Genomic DNA, 23913 nt, shown 5'->3' on the forward strand with positions numbered 1-23913 from the left:
ACTTCAGAAGTATATTCAGGAGTATATATATATATATATATATGCACACAAAATACTGTTTTTATTCATTGGAGGAGAGAATATGTGATGTCAAAATAAATCATTTTGTGGGGTGCCTGGGTGGCTCAGTCTGTTGAGCATCTGACTCTTGGTTTCGGCTCAGGTCATGATCTCACAGTTTGTTGAGTTCAAGCCCCACATCAGGTTCTGTGCTGACAGTGCAGAGCCTGCTTGGAATTCTCTCTCTCTCTTTACCCCTCTGCCGCTCACTCTTTCTCTCTCTCTCAAGATAAATACATAAACTTAAAAAAATAAAGGAATTAAAAAAATCACTTTGCATGTGGATTTTTTTGAGCTGAAGGCAATTAGGACCCAGCAGGCTCAGGTAATGTGATTTTGCCTCTAAGTTAACTGCTAGGAAGAAATTAGATAGGGGACCTCAACCTGGAAGAGAGCTAATACCAGAGATAATTTTTTTATCAGCAAGATTGGCCTGCCTGGTGTGGAAAACCTTTGCCAACATTTGCTCTTTCCTTTTTACTGTGAATTTATTAACCCCTTTTTGAAATTCTAAATCCCTACTCCCCCCCCCCACCCCTTCTTAGGTCAGAATGGCCAATAGGTATCATTTGCTTGTCCTTGAGCCTCCTATCTTTGAGGTTTCTGTAATGAAGAAATTAAATTTGTTTTTCTCCTGTGATTAATCTTTCTTTCTTTTTTTCTTTTTCTTTTTTTCTGAGTAGGCTCCACACTCAGCATGGAGCCCAACATGGGGCTTGAACTCATGACCCTGAGGTCAAGACCTGAGCTGAGATCAAGAGTTAGAGGCTTAACTGACTGAGCCACTCAGGCGCCCTTAATCTGTCTTATGTCAGTTTAATTATTAGACCAGCCAAAGAATCTAGAAGGAAGAGAAAAGTTTTCCTCTTCTACACATTCATCCCAATCAGCAGGACAACTGTAGCGAGACCATTTCATATTTTACAGTGGGAAACCACTTACTATTTTCTAGAATGCCTAGCATAAAGAAAAAAAAAATGACAACACCAAATTCCAGTGAAAACGTTGAGGAATTAGAGTTCTCATATCCTGCTAACGGGAGTGGAAGAGCTACATTCAACTCTGGAAAGCTGCTTGGCAGTTACTTATGAAAATAAACATTTCCCTACTGAAGGGGAGCATCTGGTCACCCGAACACATGCGCCTCTCCCGTTAAGAATTATTTTAGGCTGGTTATTTTAAAGAAACAGCAGACAAAGGAAAAAGTCTGAAATCCGAAGTTCTGGTTTCCTTTTGTAAGAGGCATTTGCATTTATAAAGGAAAGCTCTATTTGTAAGGATGCCTCCCTCTGTAGCCCAGAGAGGGAGAATGTGCAAATCTCCAGAAACTGATCAATGGAGAAAGCATGGATTGAAATCGGGACAACAACCGTAGGCTTGATCCTCGTGCTCTGCCTGGTCATCTCCCCAAATGCTTCCCAGTAGGATCACGCGTGGGGTTCCCCAAAGCATTACTGCTGCTGCCCACCCCCTCAGATTCCGTCACTCGGTCACTTGGTGTGGGTGGAAACAAGTGTTGTGTTAATGAAGCACTCTCCACGATTCTAAGTGAGGCCAGAGTTAAGCACGAGAGCTTCCCATCATTTTATGGGAGTTGAGTGCAGGCTTTGGCTCAAGAAGAGGTAACAGGGTCTCCTCTCCATGAGTCGGGGAGGGCCGGTCAGGTCCCTACCGCACGCGTTCCTGCGCTGCAGAACTTGGGGGCCTCTGTAGGAAATGAGGCCCCTTGGAAGTCGCCGGGTGGTCTCTGGGGCCTCTCTCCAGCCCAGCCCCTCCCAAATAGATTGCTGAAGGGTCCCAAGAAAGAATTCAGGGACACATACAGCACAGCAAATGAGTGACACAAACAGGACAGCTTACTGAAACAAAGTACACTCTCAAGATGTGAGAGTAAGAGATCTCTGGGGGGGGAGGAGGGGGGAGAGAGCTGGGGGCCCTGGGTTTTGGGTTTCCAAGGGTGATTGACAGTTGTTAACTAGGGGGTGGGCTATTTATTACTTGGGGTGGGAATTTCTTGCAAGCAGGGTTTCCGCGCCTTTTCTTCCTTATTTGGTCAGGCGTTTCCTGTCATGGCACCCGCCATCTTGGGCCTGTCTGGTTCGAGCTGGCTTCTCGTGGAGAGCGGCCCGCGTGGGCATCCGCCTCCCCTGCCAGGGGGCCACGCTCCCCTCCCCTCCCCTGCAGGGAGCCCGTCGGAACAGACTCAGGGCCTACTGTGGCACCCAGAGGAGGAGAAAGGCAGGGGGTGCTCTCCCAGTAGGAGCTCAGGGAGTTTCTGAAACAGCTCAGGACACAAAGGACCAGGAAGTGGGGCCTCTTCTGCATTTCGGCGTCCTGCCTGCAGGCGAGCGGTTTGCTGCCGCCGCCGAGACGCCCTTCCGGTGCCTCTGAAGGCATTTTCTCCCGGCGCAGCTGCGACTTCTCCGCCAGTGCCTTCGGAGAAAGAGATCTGGAGGACGAGGAGAGGAAAAAAAAACCCCAAAAAACAAACAAGAAGGAATGGCTGGGTCCCAGGTAAGCCGTGCGGCCCACGTCAGAAGCCGTGTCATCTCTTTGTCCCGAAATTCCGTGCAAGGAGAAGTCGCCAAGGTCGGGGGCGCCTGGGTGGCCCAGTCGGTGGAGCTTTCTGGATTCTGGATTCCGGCTCAGGCCCCGGCCCCGGGGGGGTCGTGGGTTGGAGCCCCCTCCCCCCGCGTCCGGCCGCGGCTGAGCGTGGAGCCTGCTTGAGACTCTCTCGCTCTCCCCCTCCGCCCCTTCCTCGCGCGCGCGCACGCGTGGACGCGCTCGCTCGCTCTCAATTAAAAAAAAAATTTTTTTTTTTTTTTTTTGCAAATGTTGATTACGCTAGTTCTCCCGTTCCTGCCTTGTGAGCGTTTTCTCCTATTTTTAGGAAGCTTTTTTAAAAGGATACTGACATTTTGCGCTTTAGAAAACCCTCCTCGGTTCCAGCGCCCTCTTTCTCTTCCCTCCAGCCCGGCTTCCAGCAGGACGTGAACAATTGTCACTCGGAACTCCTGTCTTGCGTGTATCGAAAATGTCCCCTCTGACCGATCCACAGGGAATCCCAAAGTTTTCTGTTGCGGAGGGGGCCGAGTCCTGGGAGATCGGGCAAGGGGAACATTTCACCGTTAGGTCCCATTTGGATGCTTTAACGGCTCTGGGTAGACCCGGATTAAGAAAATGCGGTTAAATAAGCAGAATGGATAAGTGTCCCGGAATAACTCGGAAAGTTCTGGAAAAGAGATAGTCTTCCCTGTTTAGAATGTGAAAGAAAGATGCTCTATTTAAAATACACGATTACGTTACAGGCCGTGGGAGCTCCGTGTGGCTTGTAATTTGTATAAATCCCACTGTTTTCTAGTAATTAGATTCATATTCTGATTTACTTTTTGGGGGAACGAGAACACAGCGGTGATCATGTGTCCTTCCGTGTGCCTTAGGCACTGGTACCGGTTTGCTTCATTACGGCTGATGTTAATTAACTTCTTTTCCTTGGCTCATTGCTCTCTGACCGGGTCCTCCTCTACAGCATCGATATTTTCCATTATATCGTTCGTAAGGAGGTTCGGTGGAGTTACTGAAAGGTGCAGAAGCCTTTACGTTTAAACTGCAAACTCTTTTCTTCTTCTTGTAGTTTCTGTTGGAAAATGAAGACTCTCACTTTTGTGTACTCTGGAGACACTTGTGGCACCGTGTTTCTAAATAATTCAGGCCATTGTCCTGCAAGTTTCCGTTTTATTACATTTTACTCTGCACTCATGTCTCAGACACGCTCTCCTTGTATTTTCAGAAAAAGAAAAGAATCACATAAATTGACATATGTTTTAGCGCCATAAACTTCTAAAACCTAACATAGCATAAATGATTATTGAAAAATTTTTTAATGAAATTCTAGACTCAGAAGCATTAGCTGTTTTTTTTTTCCAAATTTTTATTCAAATTCTAGGAAGTTTTTATACATATACGTGTGTGTGTATATATATATATGTATATATGTGATATAGCTGTTTTCTTTATAGCGTTCTGTGTGATTTCATAGTGTGATTAAAAGACATCATCCACACATGGGTTTATAAGTTTTACGCCATTGGAAATGTTTCTTAATTTAAGTTACCAGGACAGTTTTGTACTGTCACTTTTAATGTGTATATAATTACTTTTTACATGTATGGATCCTGTCTCGTTTCCATCACTCTTCTCAGATTTGACACCTTCATGAACATTGCTTTGGAGTCCTCTCTGTATATTGACCTGTGTGTCATTTTAGATCAACTCTAGGGCAGATAACCTGGATTAAAGCCTAATCCCTTCCATGTACTGGATGGTTGACAAAATAGTCTCATAAAAAAGGAAGAATAATATGTTCTTTTAGATTATTAATACTTATTTATGCATTAATTTATGAAAAAATCCTTAGAATGTCATCTAGTAACTGATATTGTTGGGCCATTTTTGCTATTCTAGTAGAACCTGCAATTGCGTTTAAATGCCTTCAGTTCCCAGTCCTCCAGTACTGCTTGGAGTTCTACCTCTTTGTTATTAAAAAATGTATCCCTTGGGGCGCCTGGGTGGCTCAGTCGGTTAAGCGTCCGACTTCAGCTCAGGTCACCATCTTGCGGTCCGTGGGTTCGAGCCCCGCGTCGGGGTCTGGGCTGATGGCTCGGAGCCTGGAGCCTGCTTCCGATTCTGTGTCTCCCTCTCTCTCTGCCCCTCCCCCATTCATTCTCTGTCTCTCTCTGTCTCAAAAATAAATAAAGGTTAAAAAAAAAAAATTAAGGGGCGCCTGGGTGGCGCAGTCGGTTAAGCGTCCGACTTCAGCCAGGTCACGATCTCGCGGTCCGTGAGTTCGAGCCCCGCGTCGGGCTCTGGGCTGATGGCTCAGAGCCTGGAGCCTGTTTCCGATTCTGTATCTCCCTCTCTCTCTGCCCCTCCCCCGTCATGCTCTGTCTCTCTCTGTCCCAAAAATAAATAAACGTTGAAAAAAAAAATTAAAAAAAAAAAATTAAAAAAAAAAATGTATCCCTTAGCCCACAGGCTACTGCCTGGAAAGAAATGGAGATCCCACCCCAGAACTCAACAGAATCTGCATTCAGGAAGATGTCCGTGCATTATTGTGAAATTCACATTCACATTAGAATTTGCTAAGTACATCTGTAACCCACTAAAACTTTCCATCTAAGAGACACAACGTATACTCTATGATAGAAATACGGTACTCAAAAATGTGTATGTCTGTGTTGATGCCTTCATTTCACAATTTATCTTGGGTAAACACAGTATATATAGTGGTTTTGTGGACCAGACGCCATCCTCTTAACTCAGAGTTCGAGAATACATCAGAGCATATTACTGGCTTAATTATCTTATGGATAAAGCAGGGAACACACGTAAGTCAGAACTAGTTGTCCTTAATATAATCAAAGTAACATGAGTTCACACCAGGTAAGAGTCAGAGTGACTTTTAACAAAGCTAAAGGCGAACTTTACCTTTGCACCAGGTAAAGTTGTGACACAAAGGGAATTTTATTTGCAGCACATAAGGAGATCCTTGGGAATAAATTCTGAAGCCTTGATTTCCCAAGCAAGGCTGAGTGGGTTCCTTTTATTTAGAGTTAGGATGGATGTTCAGAAAGGGGAGCCTTGTCATATTAGGTAGAGGCGGACATAAGGCCATGCACATTCCATACGGAAACAGGTCTGTGCTTTGTATGTTACATCAATGGGGCTTGTGCTCCTTGGGTGGAGATTTAGTATTCTAATGAGGTGAAGATAATTGTCAGTCACCCTAAAGTCCGTCTGCAGGTGTGATTTGGAGGTTAAGCTTACGCTGGTGTCGGTGGCCGGGGCACTGGAGCTCTTTGTCAAGGCACTCATTGCTTGAGGTTCGGAAGTTTCCATTTCCATGATGCGAGGCTATGCCCATCAGGTCTCGTGCCCAAATTGAAAGATAGGCAGGAAAGAAGAGCTGAATGAAAATGTGGGATAAGGTTTCGTTGGGGACATGCAGGTGGGCAGTAGGGTCTAGCTGGTGACAAATCCCTCCTTTAGTTTCATTCTGCCCTTCGTTCTCGAGGGGCACCAGCAGAAGGTCCATCCTGGAGCTACTTCCTGCTGGGCATGTCATAAGGATTGACTGAGGAGCAGAATTTCCCCTCAGCTAGATTTAAAAAAAAATTTTTTTTTTCATGTTTATTCAGTTTTGAGAGATGGAGAGAGACAGCATGAGTGGAGGAGGGGCAGACAGAGGGGGAGAACAGATTCCAAAGCAGGCTCCAGGCTCTGAGCTGTCAGCACAGAGCTGACGCAGGGCGTGAACCCACAGACCGCGAGATCATGACCCAAGTTGGACGCGTAACCAACTGAGCCACCCAGGCGCCCTCCCTCAGCTAGTTTTAGATCTGCTTGTGGGTCCCCAAGCTCATGTAACCTCGTGTTACTACCGTTTGTAACTTTATGGTCTCTGAGCTTGGACACAAATTGTACCAAATTCGATGCAAGTGTGCAAGGTCCAAACAGCAAGAAGAGCAGTATTTTTTGTTAGTTTCCTTTTGCTATGTGATCTTACTGCTGTTTACTAGGGAAGTTATCCCCCAGGGATGGCCCACTGTGTTGATAGCTTTTGGCATCTCTAGGATAATAGTGGCAAGAACTCACATTAAGAGAGTGTTCATTGTGACATCAGACCAGAGGAAGAGGGGGCTAGAACATTATTGTGCTATGTATTAACAATAAGCTGTGGTATTTATTACTCCTCATGGAGAGAGTGATTTAATCTGTTAAACGGGCCTGGCAGCAACCAGTAAGGTTGAAGAAATCAGAACGGAACTAGTATCATACAGATAGTGATTATGTTTTTCTTTTCTTTCTCTCTCTCTCTCTTGTTTTTAATGTTTATTTATTTATTTATTTATTTATTTATTTTAATTTTTTTTTCAACATTTATTTTTGGGACAGAGAGAAACAGAGCATGAATGGGGGAGGGGCAGAGAGAGAGGGAGACACAGAATCCGAAGCAGGCTCCAGGCTCTGAGCCATCAGCCCAGAGCCCGACGCGGGGCTCGAACTCACGGACCGCGAGATCGTGACCTGGCTGAAGTCGGACGCTTAACCGACTGCGCCACCCAGGCGCCCCAATGTTTATTTATTTTTGAGAAAGACAGAGTGCAAGTGGGGAGGGGCAGAGAGAGAGGGAGACACAGAATCTGAAGCAGGCTCCAGGCTCTGAGCTGTCAGCACAGAGCCCGACGCGGGGCTCGAACTCACGGGCCGCGAGATCATGACCTGAGCTGAAGTCGGTCGCCCAGCTGACTGAGGCACCCAGGTGCGCCTCTCTCTCTTCCTTTTAATGTTTATTTATTTTTGTGAAACAGAGTGTGAGCAGGGGAGGGGCAGAGAGAGGGGGACACAGAACCTGAAGCAGGCTCCAGGCTCTGAGCTGTCAGCACAGAGCCTCACGCGGGGCTCGAACCCACAAACCGCAAGATCATGACCTGAGCCGAAGTTGGACGCTCAACCGGCTGAGCCACCCAGGCACCCCTTTTGTTGTTGTTTTTAAACAAAATTTTAAGTGTATTTCTTTATTTTGAGAGAGACAGAGCACAAGTTGGGGAGGAACAGAGAGAGAGGGAGAGAATCCCAAGCAGGCTTCGCACTGTAAGCACAGATCCCGATGCAGGGCTTGAACCCATGAACTGCGAGACCATAACATGAGCTGAAGCCAAGAGTCAGATGCTCAACAGACTGAGCCACCCAGGCACCTTGAGATTATTATGTTTTAAATTTGAGGACCTTTATCCATTGAGGTTCTCCTTATTTTGAGAGTGTCTCCAGAACAGAAGTTTCAGGTCAGTGAGTTGCTCACAGGAATATTGTCATCTGGTGCTCTGGCTTCCTGGGCCTCTGTGTAGATACTTTTTTTACTCTAATCTGGTGGATTCGAGAAGGTAGGATGCCTTCTAATTTGAAGGAAGAGCATGTGGTTAGTAGTACTGGGTGGGGTGCTGGCCAAGAGTATAGTCAGGGTAAAAATGGGGTGACCCACTTTTCCAAGTTTTTTTTTAAAGTTTATTTTTGAGACAGGGAGAGGGAGAGGGTGAACAGGGAAGGGACAGAGAGGAGGAGGGAGAGAATCCCAGTCAGGTTCCTCACTGTCAGTGCAGAGCCTGATGCAGAGCTCGGAGCTCGAACTCACGAAGTATGAGATCATGATCCAAGCCAAAATCAAGAGCCTGACGCTTAACTGACTGAGCCACCCAGGCATCCCTGTTTTTCCATATTTTGAGGTACATCAGTCTCCAGTTTCATTTGAGTGAAGCTTAGTTTCAATGGGTAGTGGGAGGAAACTTCTCCACCTGCTGGGGATTAATTATTTGCTAAATGGCCTGACTTCTGGCTCTGGAGGGGGGAGGCAGGTGGAGCGTTTTGGAAAGTTCTCTCCCATACGTCATTTCAAATGGGCTGAGCTTTTAGTTTCTTTATTTTATTATTTTTAAGTTTAAAAATTTTTTTAAATGCTTATTTTTGAGAGAGAGATAGAGAGAGCACGAGCTGGGGGGGGGGGGGGCGGAGACAGTATCTGAAAAGGGCTGTGCACTGACCCCAGAGAAAATGGGCAGAGCTTTCAGTTTGCCTGTTGGGGCTGCTCTGATTCTGGTGAGAGCTATTTGGAACTAAATTTAACCTGTTTTCCTCTGTTTCCTGATACGACTTTGCCAGAGTCTTTTTAGGGTTCTGTTAGCCCATTCTGTCTTCCCAGAAGACTGAGAGGTCTCCAGGCAGAGTGTAAACCTCCACTTGATATTTAAGGGCTTGGCTACCTTAGAAATGATTTTTGATATAAATCAAAAAGGTCGTTCTGGATTGACCTTGGCAACCCAAATCAGGGAATTTTCCCCCTTATTAACGCCCTTTCTGGGGCTCTTGGGTGGCTCAGTTGGTTAAGCGTCGGACTCTTGATTTTGGCTCAGGTCATGATATTGTGGTTCGTGAGTTCAAACCCCACGTCTGGCTCTGTGCTGACAGCTCAGAGCCTGGAGCCCGCTTTGGATTCTGTCTCCCTCTCTCTCTGCCCCTCCTCTGCTCGTGCTCTGTCTCTGTCTCTGTCTCTCTCTCTCTCTGTCTCTCTCTCTCAAAAATAAACAAACATTAAAAAAACTTAAATTATTAAGGTCCTTTCTGCCTCACAGAGAAAGGCCTCAATCCATCCAGTGAATGTATCCACAAACACCCAAAGGTATCGGAACCCTCTGGGAGCAATTTGCCTTACACTAAGTTCCCTTCACCAACCCTCCCCAGACATTGCCCTTGGATTTGAGTTTCTCTAACTAAAGGGTGTACCAAAGGTCTGGTTTATCATTGTTTGCCTACAGTAGGCACATTGATTTGTTATTTTCTCGGTGACTTCCTTCATCGTTGGGGTGCTCATAATCTTTAGTAACCATAGGTATAAGTCTTCCTTACCATGGTGGGTTGAGGCAGGTGCACTCTTCAGGGAGTCTACAGAAGTCTTAGGTACCCGGATTCTCCAGTGGTTATTCATCATCCATCCTCTGGCTGGTGGGAACCATCGATAACCCAGCTTTACAGCCTCTTTTATCGCATTGTGGAAGCAGGACGGAGTGAGCTTACATGGTGGTAGAGAGGGAGTTACTGGAAAATGCAGAATCTCCCCAGACTTTGGTGTCCTTTTGGTGCTGCATCTGCAAAATTATTTTCCTCTGTTCCCTCTGAATTTCCTTTTTGAGGACTCGACGATGAACCACTGCCACTCATTTAGGTGTGTGTATGGCTTCTGGTGGTCTGAGAATTTCCTTGCCATATTTAATTTCTGCATGCTTGGTAGTTAGCAGTCTTCCCTCAACAAAAATGTAATCCTATTTGTCATTACCTTTCTTACCAAAAACACATATTACTTTCCTTCCATATAGACTTGCTTTCCTTACCATTTTTAGCAGCCTTAATTACACATATCAGAATTACAAGTTGTTTTTTTTTTTTAACGTTTATTTATTTTTGAGACAGAGAGAACATGAACGGGGGAGGGTCAGAGAGAGAGGGAGACACAGAATCTGAAGCAGGCTCCAGGACCTGAGCTGTTAGCACAGAGCCCGACGCGGGGCTCGAACTCACAGACTGAGATCATGACCTGAGCCGAAGTCGGATGTTTAACTGATTGAGCTACCCAGGTGCCCCAAGAACCTTTTTTTTTTTTAAAAATTTTTTTTTAACATTTATTTATTTTTGAGACAGAGAGAGCATGAACAGGGGAGGGTCAGAGAGAGGGAGACACAGAATCTGAAACAGTCTCCAGGCTCTGAGCTGTCAGCACAGAGCTTGACGCGGGGCTCGAACTCATGGACCGCGAGATCGTGACCTGAGCCGAAGTCGGCCGCTTAACCGACTGAGCCACCCAGGCGCCCCCAAGAACCTTTTTTTTTTTTTTTTTAAATTTTTTTTTTTCAACGTTTTTTTTTATTTATTTTTGGGACAGAGAGAGACAGAGCATGAACGGGGGAGGGGCAGAGAGAGAGGGAGACACAGAATCGGAAACAGGCTCCAGGCTCTGAGCCATCAGCCCAGAGCCTGATGCGGGGCTCGAACTCCCGGACCGCGAGATCGTGACCTGGCTGAAGTCGGACGCTTAACCGACTGCGCCACCCAGGCGCCCCAAGAACCTTTTAATAAAGCATAAAACATGTGTACTTCCAGACCCAAATTTATCTCTAGTTTCTCTCTAATAAAACAAGAACAGATAAACCTAATGTTTAATAATCAGTGTTTCAGTATTCTGTCTTCTTTGGAAAAGACTTAGATATCCAGTGAGTTCAAACCAATTTATCATTTACTTGAGCAAAACTTCAGAGTGTTAGATTATCAAAGATTTTGTAAGCTATTTAAACATTCACCTATCAGTCTTTTTACTTATTGAACTTATTTACTCGTTAACAATTACCCATGAAAACCATGGGACAGACCGAATTTTAAATTCTTTTTGGTGACAAATTGTAACAGATACGATGTGAACATGACTAGTAAATTCAGGTAGAACAAAGGTTAATTATGTCTTATTTTCAATGTTGATAACTCCAAAAGATCTGCCTATTTTAATGAAACCAACAAGCTTAAACTTTAGCTTACAAAAAATGATCCCAGATATGTGAATGTGAAAAACATTTGGCATATATGTATCATATATATGACATTCTAATATATACACACACATACACACACACACACACACACACATATATAAATAAGCATTTGTCTTTTGAACCGGTTAAATAGAGCTCTTACTTGTTCCAAGTGCCCGCTTCCAGTGACCCAGGGAGTTGCTGTCTCCTTTGTCTGGGGCTAGAAGGAAAGGAGCAAGTGCTCAGGGTGGAGATTTAAGCTGGGAACAAGAAGCCCACCAAACAACCAGGTGGGATGGAGATTTCAGTCTCAGACCTTAGCCCCGTCTCTGCTGGGTCTCTCCCATTTTGCAAGCTTGGCCCATCCCAAGCCTGTGAATGGCTGGGTCCTGTGATCTTCCGGGGATGTCTAGACTCAACTTGAATGAGTATTCAATTTTCCCCGAGTATTCTGAGCGTTATGCCATCTTGCCCAGACTTTGTGGGACAGCTCTCCCCATTTACCTCTTAAAGCTGTGCCACAGACCTGGTATGGCTTATCCCAACAGAAATCCTTCTGAGTAATAGTACTCAGAATGGCCACTGGATTTCAGGGGCCGTCAGAACACCAGGCTGGCAGTCACAGGCGTGAAGAGTGAGCGCCCCCTCTGTCCCCCAAGGAATCTGCCTCCTGCCACAGTAAGTTGAACAGGTTTAGCCAGAGTGACCTTGTGCTGACCGCTGCTTCATCTGTTGGGAACCAGGGAAACAGAGACCAGAACCTGAGAAAGACACATGTGGATTGCCAGATTCGTAAGTGAACTAAAGTGAACTTGCTCCTTGGTGAGTCACAGACAGAAACGACACCAAGCAGAGTTGCCAACGCAAGGGAAAGTTTATTTGTAGCAAATAAGGAGGTCACAGGGAATAGCTTCTAAAGCCAAGACTCCGGAGCAAGAGTGAATGAGTTCCTTTTATTTAGGCTTAGGGTGAATATTTATTTTTCCCTTTTTTTAAAATTCAAATTTTACTTTATTATTACTATTTTTTAAATTTTTATTTATTTTTGAAAGAGAGACAGAGCATGAGTGGGGGAGGGGCAGAGAGAGAGGGAGACACAGAATCTGAAGCAGACTCCAGGCTCTGATCTGTCAGCACAGAGCCTGACGCGGGACTCAAACTGATGAACCGTGAGATCATGACCTGAGCTGAAGTCGGACGCTCAACTGACTGAGCCACCCAGGCGCCCCTATTTTATTATTATTTAAAAAAAAGTATTTATTCTTGGGGTGGCGGGCAGAGAGAGAGGGGGAGAGAGAGAGAATCTCAAGCAGGCTTAGCATTGTCAGTGCAGAGCCTGATGCAGGGCTTGAACTCACCAACCGTGAGATTTATGACCAGAGCTGAAATCAAGAGTCGGATGGTTAAGTGACTGAGTCATCCAGGCGCCCCTAAAATTTAAATTTTAGTTAACATACAGTGCAATATTGCTTCCAGGAGTAGGATTCAGTGATTCATCACTTCCATACAACACCCAGTACTCATCCCACCAAAATGCCCTCCTCAGTACCCATCACCCATCTAGCCCACCCCCCACCCACCTCCCTCTGTCAACCCTCAGTTTGTTCTCTATTATTAAGAGTCTCTTGTGGCTTATTGTCCTCTCTTCTCTCCCCTCCCCTTCTCATATGTTCATCTGTTTTCTTTCTTAAATTCCACGAGTGAAATCATACGATATTTGGCTTTGTCTGATTTATCTTTCTTAGTGTAATACATTGTAGCTCCATTCATGTCATTACAAATGGCAAGATGTCGTTCTTTTTGATAGCTAAGTAATATTCCTCTGTGTGTGCGTGTGTGTGTGTGTGTGTGTGTGTGTGTGTGTACACACGCATGCACACGCACACACACACGTCACATCTTTATCCATTCATCACTTGATGGACATTTGGGCTTTTTCCATACTTTGGCTACGGCTGATAGTGCTGCTATAAACATCGGGGTTTGTGTGCCCTTTTGTATCTGTATTTTTGTATCCTTTTAATAAGTACCTAGTGCAATTGCTGGATGGTAGTATAGTTCTATTTTTAGATTTTCTAGATTTCTACAGTGTCCTCTCTTCTCTACTGAGCACAGTCGTGGATGGAAAGTTAGAATCTCCAGCAATACTCATATTCCTTTTTCTAATAAACAGATCTTGTGTCAAAGCCAGACCTGGTCATCTTTTTGGAGCAAGAGAAGGAGCTCAGGGATGTGAAGAGAGAGGAGAAGGTAGCCACACACTCAGGTAGGTGGGCATGAATGAAGCAGATGCCAGAGGAAGGGTTCAAACGTCAAGGAGCAAGGTAGACCTTACATTGTGGTTTAGGCAGCTCTCCTTGAATAGAAATAAGTTTGAGAAGGGTAGGTGTATTTCTCTTGCTGTCACAGAGGGACGCTTCCTATCCAACACTCATCAAGCTCTTACATCCTCTGAGGATTCTCCTTTAGCTCTAGTGATGGTCCATCACGTCCACAGCATGGACAAAAGCCTCCTCGTGGATGGTGAGGGCCTCCATGATCTAAGTGCTTTTCCATTGCTTTTGGAGGCCTGCGGAAATCTGTGCATATTTCTGAGGGTCTCTATGTTAAGTCATTTCTAAGTTCTGTTTTGCCTCCCGTCAGAAGTGTATGAGGATGCGGGGGCATATGGGGATTTGGTGCAGAAATCCCAGAAGCAGTGGAGACAGATTTCACCTGTTTTCTGCTTTTTGATTTCCAGTCTTCGGGAGGCTTTAAACATAACTGTACAAAACTGAGACTGAGGAATTTCTCCAGATAACAAAGCACCTCCCTAAAATGAGAAAATCTAATGCTTTATTTCACTTCACAGTTTCCTTATTCTTTCTGGACTGACAGTAGAAATTGCAACTCAGTGTGTTCCAATTTCTCAATTGTTAAATAATTCAATGTTTCTATTTGTATCCTAGAGTTCCTACATAGGGTAATGCCATACAGGAGCTGGAACACTTAGAACTTAGAGCACATAAAGTGTGCCTGGGTGTCTCAGTCCGTGAAGTGTCTGACCCTTGATCTTGGCTCAAGTTGTGATCTTAAGGTTCCTGGGATCGAGCCCTGTGTTGGGCTCTGTGCTGACAGTGTGGAGCCTGCTTGGGATTCTGTCTCTCCCTTTCTGCCTCTCTCTCTTAAAAATAAATAAATAAACTTAAAAAAAAGAAATGAGTTGCATAATTAGTAAAAGTCTCATATTAAAAAAAATGTTTTGTTCACACATGTTATTTATCTCAAGAAAAATTAATCCTCAGGTTTTTCTTCTTTCCTGAGAGTGTGTCTGAATTTAATCCCCCAAGTTTATTTATTTATAGTTTTTTTAAGTTAATTTTGAGAGGGTGTGCACGCACAAGTGGGGGAGGGGCAGAGAGAGAGGGAGAGAGACAATCCCAAGCGTGGTCTACACTGTTAGCACAGAGCTTGACGCGGGGCTCAAACTCCCAAACCGTGAGATCATGACCTGAGCCAAAATCAAGAGCCAGACGCTTCACCGACTGAGCCACCCAGGAGCCCCTCATCTCAGTATATTTTAAGACAGTGTGGGTTCAACTCAGCTATTCATCAGCTGTATGACCTTACATAAATAAATAAAATAAAATTATAAATAAATAAATAAATAAATAAATAAATAAATAAATAAAAATAAAATTATAAATAAAATAAAATAAATAAATAAAATTATGTATTTGTATAAATATCACCCATTTATACTTTGCCTGTGACTCATCTTGTTTCTTTCTTTCCATGGTTGGTGGTCAGTGAATGTTTTATGTCTAAGTGGGTTGTCATAGTAATGGAATTAATTTCCTCAAATACGGTTTCAGGACTAGAACCCAGTGATTCTTCACTTACGTATGACACCCAGTGCTCATCCCAACATGTCCTCCTTAATGCCCAACACCGGTTTAACCTGTCCCCCCACCCACCTCCCCTCCAGCAACCCTTAGTTCTCTAAATTTAAGAGTCTCTTGTGGTTTGTCTCCCTCTCCGTTTTATCTTACTTATGTTCATCCGTTTTGTTTTTTAAATTCCACATATGAGTGAAATCATATGATATTTATCTTTCCCTGACTGACTTATTTTGCTTAGCACAATACACTCTACTTCTATCCACTAAGTGTCGACTCTTGAGCTCAGTTCAGGTCTTGATCTCAGGGTCCTGAGTTCAAGCCCCGCCTTGGGTGTTGTGCTGGGCCTGAATTTCCTTAAAAAAAAAAAAAAAAGAAATTCTGTAGCGGAAATGAAAACAACTTGCGCGACCTTATTACAACACTACAGGTTTCCATCATTGTGCAGATATTTGTATTTAGCAGAGACCTTTATATTCTCATGTGATTTTAGTTCCCGTATAGAATGCTTTTATTTCAGCTAGAAGGACTCCCTTTAATGTTTCTTGTAGGGCAGAGGTGTTTACTTGGGAAAGCCTCCATTGGTTCCAGGCTCTGAGCTGTCAACACAGAGCCGGATGCGGGGCTTGAACTCATGAACCATGAGATCATGACCTTAGCTGAAGTCCGACGCCCAACCGACTGAGCCACCCAGGCACCCCATTGCTTCATTTTTGAAAAACAGTTTTGCCAGATACAGTATTCTTGGTTGGTATTTTTTGATCTTTCTGCCCTTGAATACGTTATCCCATGCACTTCTTTTTATAAGGTCTGCTGAGAAAGCTGCTACTAATCTGATAGGAGCTCTCTTGTACGAGATGAGCTGTTTTTGTCAAGCTGTTTCAAAATTCTCTTCACCTGTGGTTTTTGCTAGGTTAATAATAATGTGTCACTGTGCTCCTGTCCTGACATTATCCTACTTAGAATTCACTGAGCTCCTTGAATTTGTCTCTTTCTTCCCAGGAAGGTGGGAAGTACAAGGCGTTCTTCATTTTATTTTATTTATTTATTTATTTATTTATTTATTTTTTTATATATGAAATTTATTGACAAATTGGTTTCCATACAACACCCAGTGCTCATCCCAAAAGGTGCCCTCCTCCATACCCATCACCCACCCTCCCCTCCCTCCCACCCCCCATCAACCCTCAGTTTGTTCTCAGTTTTACAAGGCGTTCTTCAGTAGAGCTCTGTGCTCCCTTTTCCTGCCCTCTCCTTCTGGGGTCCCTTCAGTGTGCATATCGGTCCACTTGTGGGTGTCCCATGAGTCCCTTAGACCTTTCTTCCACGTTTTTCTTTGCTCCTCTTCATAGATAATTTATTAAAAAAATACTTTTTTTTCTTCATAGATCATTTAAAACAAGATGTTTCGAAGATGTCTGCTTCTGCTTGGTCAAGTCTGTGTTGATTCTTTAGTGTGTTTTTTTAAATGTTTAATTTTGAGAGAGAAAGTGAGAGAACAAGCAGGGGAGGGGAAGAGAGAGAGGGGAACAGAGGATCTGAAGCGGGCTCCATGCTGTCAGAGGAGAGCTCAATGTGGAGCTCGAACTTGTGAACTATGAGATCATTACCTGAGCCAACCCCGGATGCTTAACCGTCTGAGCCACCCAGGCGCCCCGCGTTTATTTATTTTTGAGAGAGAGAGAGACAGACAGACAGACAGACAGAGTGTGAGTGGGGGAGGGGCAGAGAGAGAGGAAGACACAGGATCTGAAGCAGGCTCCGGGCTCTGAGCTGTCAGCACAGAGCCCGATGTGGAGCTCGAACTCATGAACTGTGGGATCATGACCTGAGCTGCAGTCGGATGCTTAACCGACTGAGCCACGCGGGCGCCCCTGAACTTAGTATGTTTTAATGAATATAACACTGAATGGTTTTTGATGTGTTAACACTGATGTGTAATAAATGATGGGTTATCCCTACGTTGACCTTAGCCCGCCCCACCTTCATCAAGGCTGCAGGTAACCAGACAGTAACACAAAGTACAGTTGAGCCTTGAACGACGTGGGTTTAAACTGTGGGTACCCTTACAGTCGGATTTTTTTTTACAATACAGTACTGTAAATGTATTTTCTCTTCCTTCTGGTTTTCTTTTCATTTTCTTTTCCTGAGCTTCCTTTATAGTAAGAATACCATATATAACATACATGCTATCTTTGTGTATGTTTTCAGTAAGGTTTCTGGTCAAAAGTAGGCCATTAGAAGTTAAGTGTTGGGGAGTCAAAGTTATACATGGTCAGGTGCATAGGGGTTGGGGACCTCAACCCCCTCATGGTTCAAGGGTCACCTGTACTTGTTAATGCAGTGGGGTGGCATCACCAGTAATCCCTTTTCCCAAGGGCCTTAAACCTCAAATTACTTGAGATTATTTTCCCCAGGTTTAGTATTGTACCTTTTCTTCCTTTTTGTAAGTACTGGGACATTGTGATGGTTACGATATAGGCGGTATAGATTTTTTTTTTAATGTTTTTATTTAGTTTTTGAGAGAGAGAGAGAGAGAGCAAGAGCAGGGGAGGAGCAGAGAGAGAGGGAGACACAGAATCCAAAGGAGGCTCCCGGCTCTGAGCTGTAAGCACAGAGCTCAAATGCGGGGCTTGAACTCATGAACTGTGAGATCATGACCTGAGCTGAAGTCAGATGCTTAACTGACTGAACCACTCAGATGCCCCTGGAATGAGTATGTTTTTAAAAAAAATAAAATGCAAATCGTAGGTAAACAGCTCAATGGAATTTTGCAACCTGAGTAAATCTCTAAAAACCACTGAGATCAAGAAAGAGAATATTGTTTGTCCTGTAAAATTTTTCTTTAGCTCCTCAGTATAATTTCCCCCAAAGCTAGGCTCTCTTTTTACATGTAAGGTGATAGATTGCTGTCCTCATTTTTGTACTTTATATAAATGTAATCAGGCAACAGGCACTCTTTTCTGTTTGTTTTTTTTCTTTCCATGTGTTGTTTGTGAATTTATCTGTCCTGCACGTTATTGTGTATCATTCATTAGAATGGATGGGTCCAGTTCCATTGTGTGAATATCAAACAATTAATTGCATCATTTTACTCTTTTTTTAATTAAAAAAATTTTTTTGACGTTTATTTATTTTTGAGAGACAGCAAGTGAGTGAGAGGCAGAGAGAGAGGGGAGACACAGAATCAGAAGCAGGCCCTAGGCTCTGAGCTGTCAGCACAGAGCCCGACGCGGGGCTCAAACTCACGAACAGTGAGATCATGACCTGAGCTGAAGTCAGATATTTAACTGACTGAACCACCCAGGCGCCCTGCATCATTTTACTCTAAATGGGCATGTGGATGGATTTTGGTGTAGGACTGTCATGAATAGTACCGGTCTATAAAACCTAGAACTTGTCTTTTAGTGGAACGTGCATTATAGGTTGGGAGGGAGTTAGTGGCAATTGCACAGTCTCCCCTTTTGACACAATTTTCCTTAGAAAAACATCAGAGATCAACATGGTTTCCTTCTAGCTGGAGTTTAAGCTCTGCTCTGGACCTTAGGTAGAAGTTTACTTCATACCTCATGAACCAGTCTTCATTTTCAGAATAGGTTAGTTCATTTGAACAATTGTCTCATTTCAGGGGGTGGTCCTGCAACAGAGTCTTAAAGTTAAGCCTATATTGTGCAAGAAATCAGGTAATTACTTATTAAGAGGCATTTCTATGGGAACCAAAGAAAAACACAGCTTAATGCTTGGAGCAAATTATTATTATTAGTATTTTTTTTTTAATTTTTTTAAAATGTTTATTTCTGAGACAGAGAGACAGAGCATGAGCAGGGGAGGGGCAGAGAGAGAGGGAGACACAGAATCTGAAATAGGCTCTAGGCTCTGAGCTGTCTGCACAGAGCCTGACGCGGGGCTCGAACTCATGGACCACAAGATCATGACCTGAGCTGAAGTCAGACGCTTAACCAACTGAGCCACCCAGGTGCCCCAATGCTTGGAGCAAATTATAAACCCAGTGTCTGAGTCCTGAGTGCTGTCAGTGAGAGGATTTTTACATGTCGGGCTTGAAGCATCCTCCAATGGGGTAGGCTTGAAGCATCCTCCAATGGGGTAGGCTTGAAGCATCCTCCAATGGGGTAGGAGCGGACGGTGGGAATCTGATCGATTTTTCTGGCTTGTTCTTCAGATGTCTCTGGTGGTTCTTCTGGGTGGCCCACACAGCAGTAGGCAAGATTATGTGAACCCGGGCTGTTGTGGGAATTTCCCTGAGGTCTACCTCAGTTGTCTAGCTTCAGTTTGCAGGGCTTCAGGAAAAAGGGCAATTTTAGTTCTCAGTGATTGCAAGCCAAGAGAACGAGAGAAAATTAGAAACCTTAGTTTGGACAGTCATAGCCAGATTTTTGAGGAAGCAAGTAGAATTCAGGATCCAGCCCAATTTATAGCCAAACAAAAACATTAAGAGACAGTTAATCAGAGCTAGAATCTGACACCCCCAAATATGTGTTACTAAAACAATTTTTTTCTCCAAAACCACCCTCATTTCCATCAAAGATCTTCAAATGCAGACTAATAATGCATTTATTAAAGAATTCCAAGTTTAACAAATTTGGCCTAATTTACATAACACAGCAAGAATAGTGCTTGGCCATATGGTTTTGTTTTTTGTTGTTGTTTTGTTTGTTTTGTTTTATGTCTGCTTTGCTGGAACCTCCCCCCTCCCCCCCAAGATTTTATTTTTAAGTAATCTCTACACCCACCGTGGGGCTTGAATTTACAACCCTGAGATCAAGAGTCAAATGTTCCACCAACTGAGCCAGCCAAGTGCCCCTGCTGAAACTTTCTATAAGAAATTTCAGACTGAAATTTCATAGTATCTCGAGACCAGAAGACAGGCCAAATATTTGCCATTACATTTGCTTGCAATACCTGTGATTTAGGTGAATTCCTCTTTTCTTGATGTCTCCCAAGTATCCTGAGGTTCTTGCACCTGTCAGGATGCGACATTCTTTTTTTTTTTTTTTTTTTTTTTAACATTTATTTATTTTTGAGAGAGGGAGAGGATGATTGGGGGAGGGGCAGAGCAAGGGAGACAGAGAATCCCAAGCAGGCTCTGCGCTGTCAGCACAGAGCCTAATGAGGGGCTTGAACTCACTAACTGTGAGATCATGACCTGAGCTGAAATTAAGAGTTGGATCTTAACCTATGGAGCCACCCAGGTGCCCCAAATGTTATTACATTTTAACAAGTTGCTAAATTCCCCAAGGCTGTCTTTGTAATCCATGACCTTTCTTTCCCTCTTCTTTTCTGCTTTGTTATTTTCCATAATTTTATCTTCTGCTTCTCTGCCTCATCCATCCTCGTTTTTATGGCCTTCATTTGGGTTTGCATATTGGTTATAGCGTCTTTTTTTCAGCCTGACTAGATTTTAGTTCTTTTATCTCTGTAGAAAGAGATTCTTCAGTATCTCCAGCTAGTATCCTTATAAGTTGTTTTAAATTCTAGTTCGTACATCTTCTATTTGTATTGATTAAATGGAGTGAATTACATCCATCTCATCATTTTGTTCAGGAAAGAAAAGAAAGAAAAACAAAACCCCAAGAAGTAGATCCTGGGTGTGTTTTGGTCTGCTTATTAAAATAGAGTCTCAGCGTGCCTGGGTGGCTCAGTCGGTTAAGCATCCAAATCTTGATTTTGGCTCAGGTCACGATCTCACAGTTCGCGAGTTTGAGCCCCGCGTCGGGCTCAATGCTGACAGTGTAGAGCCTGGTTGGGATTCTCTCGTCCCTCTCTCTGTCTCTCTGCCCCACCCCTGCTTGCTCTCTCTGTCTCTCTCCCACAACAAATAAATGAACTTAAAAATTATGTAAAAAATAGCAGAATACATTTCTCTGGTATCTTTTAAGTGCTTATTCATAACATGTTCCATGAGAGCATTTTATGATTGATTTAATTAATTTTGTTCACACTGTTACAGCCATGTAATACATGCTAGTGGTTCAAGATAGTTGGTTTTCATGGGTGCACAGTCACAGTGTAAAATTATAGTCCTGTAGAAAGAGCTTTTTTTTTTAATTTTTTTTTTAACGTTTTATTTATTTTTGAGACAGGGAGAGACAGAGCATGAACAGGGGAGGGTCAGAGAGAGGGAGACACAGAATCTGAAACAGACTCCAGGCTCTGAGCTGTCAGCACAGAGCCCGACGCGGGGCTCGAACTCACAGACTGTGAGATCATGACCTGAGCCGAAGTCCGCTGCTTAACCAACTGAGCCACCCAGGTGCCCCAAGAAAGATCTTTTTTAATAAAACATCCCTTTTTATGTATAACTTCTTGGGTTAAATTTTCTGTTGTTCTGGTTATCCAGTTCCATAATAATGTGCTTCCTTTTTCATAGTACTTTCCACAATATTATTTAGTTGCGTTTTGCTTTTTACCTATATCTTATGTTTTGGATGACAATTTCAACTCATTACATTTTAAGATATTGTAGGGTTTAACTCAACTATGAATCAGCCATATTTCCTTTGCCAATAAAATTATGTTATGTATTTGCATAATTACCCATAATACTTTGTGACTCCTCTTGTCTGTTTTCTTGGTTAGTGGTCAGTCTATGTTTTATCATGGCTAGATGAGTTATTCTAATCATAGGATGAATTTTGTCATCTCTTTTTTGATGAATTTATATTCTCTTTGTGAAAGAAACACTTTTATGAGTTGAGGGTTATTTTAGAAAATATTATATCTCTGTATCAAGTTTAGGTATTACATTTTATCCTTAATTGTGGTCCTAGACAGAGAGCATAAAATCTGCCATGTTAAGGATTAAAAAAATTTTTTTTATTTTTGTTTTTATTTTTTTAAGTTTGTTTATTTTTGAGAGAAGAAGAGAGAGAGTGTGTGTGTGCGTGGCAGAGAGAAAGAAAAAGAATCCAAAGCAGGCTCTGTGCTGTCGGTCCCTGTGTACGCAGGGCTCAAACTCACAAACCATGATATCATGACCTGAGCCGAAAACAAGAGTCTGACGCTCAACCGACTGAGCCCCTCAGGTGCCCCACCACGTTAACCATTTTTAACAGTAGAGTCAAGTGTATTCACATTGTTGTAAAACTGATTTCTGGAATGACTTCATTTTCAAACCCCAAACTCAATACCTATGTTAAACAGCCACTTCTCCACGTCCCTCTGCCTGAGCCCCTGGCTGTCACTGTTTTTTCCCCCACAGCCCCCCCTCCCCTGATGAGGTTGACTACATTAGATTACTCTTGTAAATGGAATCCTGTAATATCTGAGATATTTTTTTAATCAACTTATCTTATTTAAATTTTTTTTTAACGTTTATTTATTTTTGAGACAAAGAGAGACAGAGCATGAACGGGGGAGGGCCAGAGAGAGGGAGACACAGAATCCGAAACAGGCTCCAGGCTCCGAGCTGTCAGCACAGAGCCCGACGCGGGGCTCGAACTCTTGGACTGCGAGATCATGACCTGAGCTGAAGTCGGACGTCCAACCGACCGAGCCACCCAGGCGCCCCTCAACTTATTTTAATTAACATAATGCCCTCAGGTTTTACCTATGTTGTATGCTGTGATAACATCTTATTCTTTGTCAAGGCTGAATCATATTCCAGTTCATATATATGCTACATTCCCTTTATTTAGCCATACAAAGACATTTCTCTTGCTTCCCCTGTTACTTGGCTTTTGTGAATAGTGCTGTAATAAACTCGGTTTTGGAGATACCTATAGATCCTTTGATTTATTCTCCTTGTATCTTTAGAAGTGGGGTGGCTGTGTTATGTGTTAATGTTGTTTGTTTTCCATAGTGGTTGCACCATTTGTAGCTCTTCCGGCAGTGTAGAATGGTTCTGGTTCTTGTCCCAGCCAACATTTGTTGATTTTGTTGTTTGATGGTGGCATCTTAGTAAGCGTGAAGTGGTTTTTACTGTGGTTTGATTTGTGTTTCTCTAATACTTAGTGATTTAGAGTGTCTTTAAAATGCTTGTCTATTTGTGATCTTGGTTTATGTCTACTGAATCCATTGTCCATGTTTTAATTATACCGTATTTTTCATGTTGCAAGCCTTCTGTCTACATTCTGCAAGTTAACTCCTTATCTGCTAGATTCTTTGAAAAATTTCCTTCCATTGCACAGGTCATCTTTTTGTTCCATAGATTATGTCCTTAGACTTTTTCTGAATTCTGTACATTTTAGTGTGTTATGTTTTATTTCATTTGTCTCCAGATATTTTCTGATTGTCTTTTTGATTTTTTTTTTTTTTGACCCATTGGTTATTCAGGAGTTTCTTGTAAACTTCTTCTTTTTTTAAAGTGTATTTATTTATTTTGAGAGACAGCATAAGCCCAAGCAGGGGAGGGGCAGAGAGAGAAACGGAGAGAGAGAATCCCAAGCAGAGCCCAACGTGGGGCTCAAACTCCTGAACTGTGAGATCGTGACCTGAGCCAAAATCAAGAGTCTGACGCTTAACCAACTTGGCTCAGTTGGTTGGGGCCCAGGTGCCCCAAGAGCGTCACAAACCATTTAAAATTGATATTGTCAATTGCCTTCAAAATCTCCTACTTAGTACCACCCCTGCACATACTGTATGTCAGCGACATCCCACACTCTGCCTTTTATGTTGTGTACTCTGTAACCTAGATTTATGATTTTTATGCTTTGGTTGAGAACAATTTTAATAGCAGAAATAACATTGATTAGTGCTACCTCATTACAGTATTCAGGTTTGTGTATTTGTGGCAATATTTACATTTACCGGAGAACTCCATATTTCCATGTGGTTGTAGTGTTTAGAATCCTTTTACTTCAAGTAGAAGAACTCTCTTTAACATTTCT

At 43.2% G+C, this 23913-nt stretch overlaps 2 protein-coding genes across 2 annotated transcripts in view; both read left to right on the forward strand.

Moving 5' to 3' along the window:
* Window positions 1–5941, forward strand: part of LOC124511650 (vomeronasal type-1 receptor 2) — a 33637-nt gene extending 27696 nt beyond the window's left edge. Inside the window, exons 2-3 of the mRNA XM_047079044.1 lie at window positions 2473–2574; window positions 5863–5941. Coding sequence (XP_046935000.1) covers window positions 2473–2574; window positions 5863–5941 — 181 coding nt within the window. The remainder of the gene's footprint in view (window positions 1–2472; window positions 2575–5862) is intronic.
* LOC124510804 (zinc finger protein 345-like) overlaps window positions 2172–23913 on the forward strand; it is a 75802-nt gene continuing 54060 nt past the window's right edge. Inside the window, exons 1-2 of the mRNA XM_047077460.1 lie at window positions 2172–2574; window positions 13363–13455. The gene's annotated coding sequence lies outside the window, so the exon portion shown is untranslated. The remainder of the gene's footprint in view (window positions 2575–13362; window positions 13456–23913) is intronic.

Source organism: Lynx rufus, unplaced genomic scaffold (assembly GCF_022079265.1).
Source record: "Lynx rufus isolate CCGP_SWC_20201006 ecotype Redwood Valley unplaced genomic scaffold, mLynRuf1.p SCAF_16, whole genome shotgun sequence".
Lineage (NCBI taxonomy): Eukaryota > Metazoa > Chordata > Mammalia > Carnivora > Felidae > Lynx > Lynx rufus.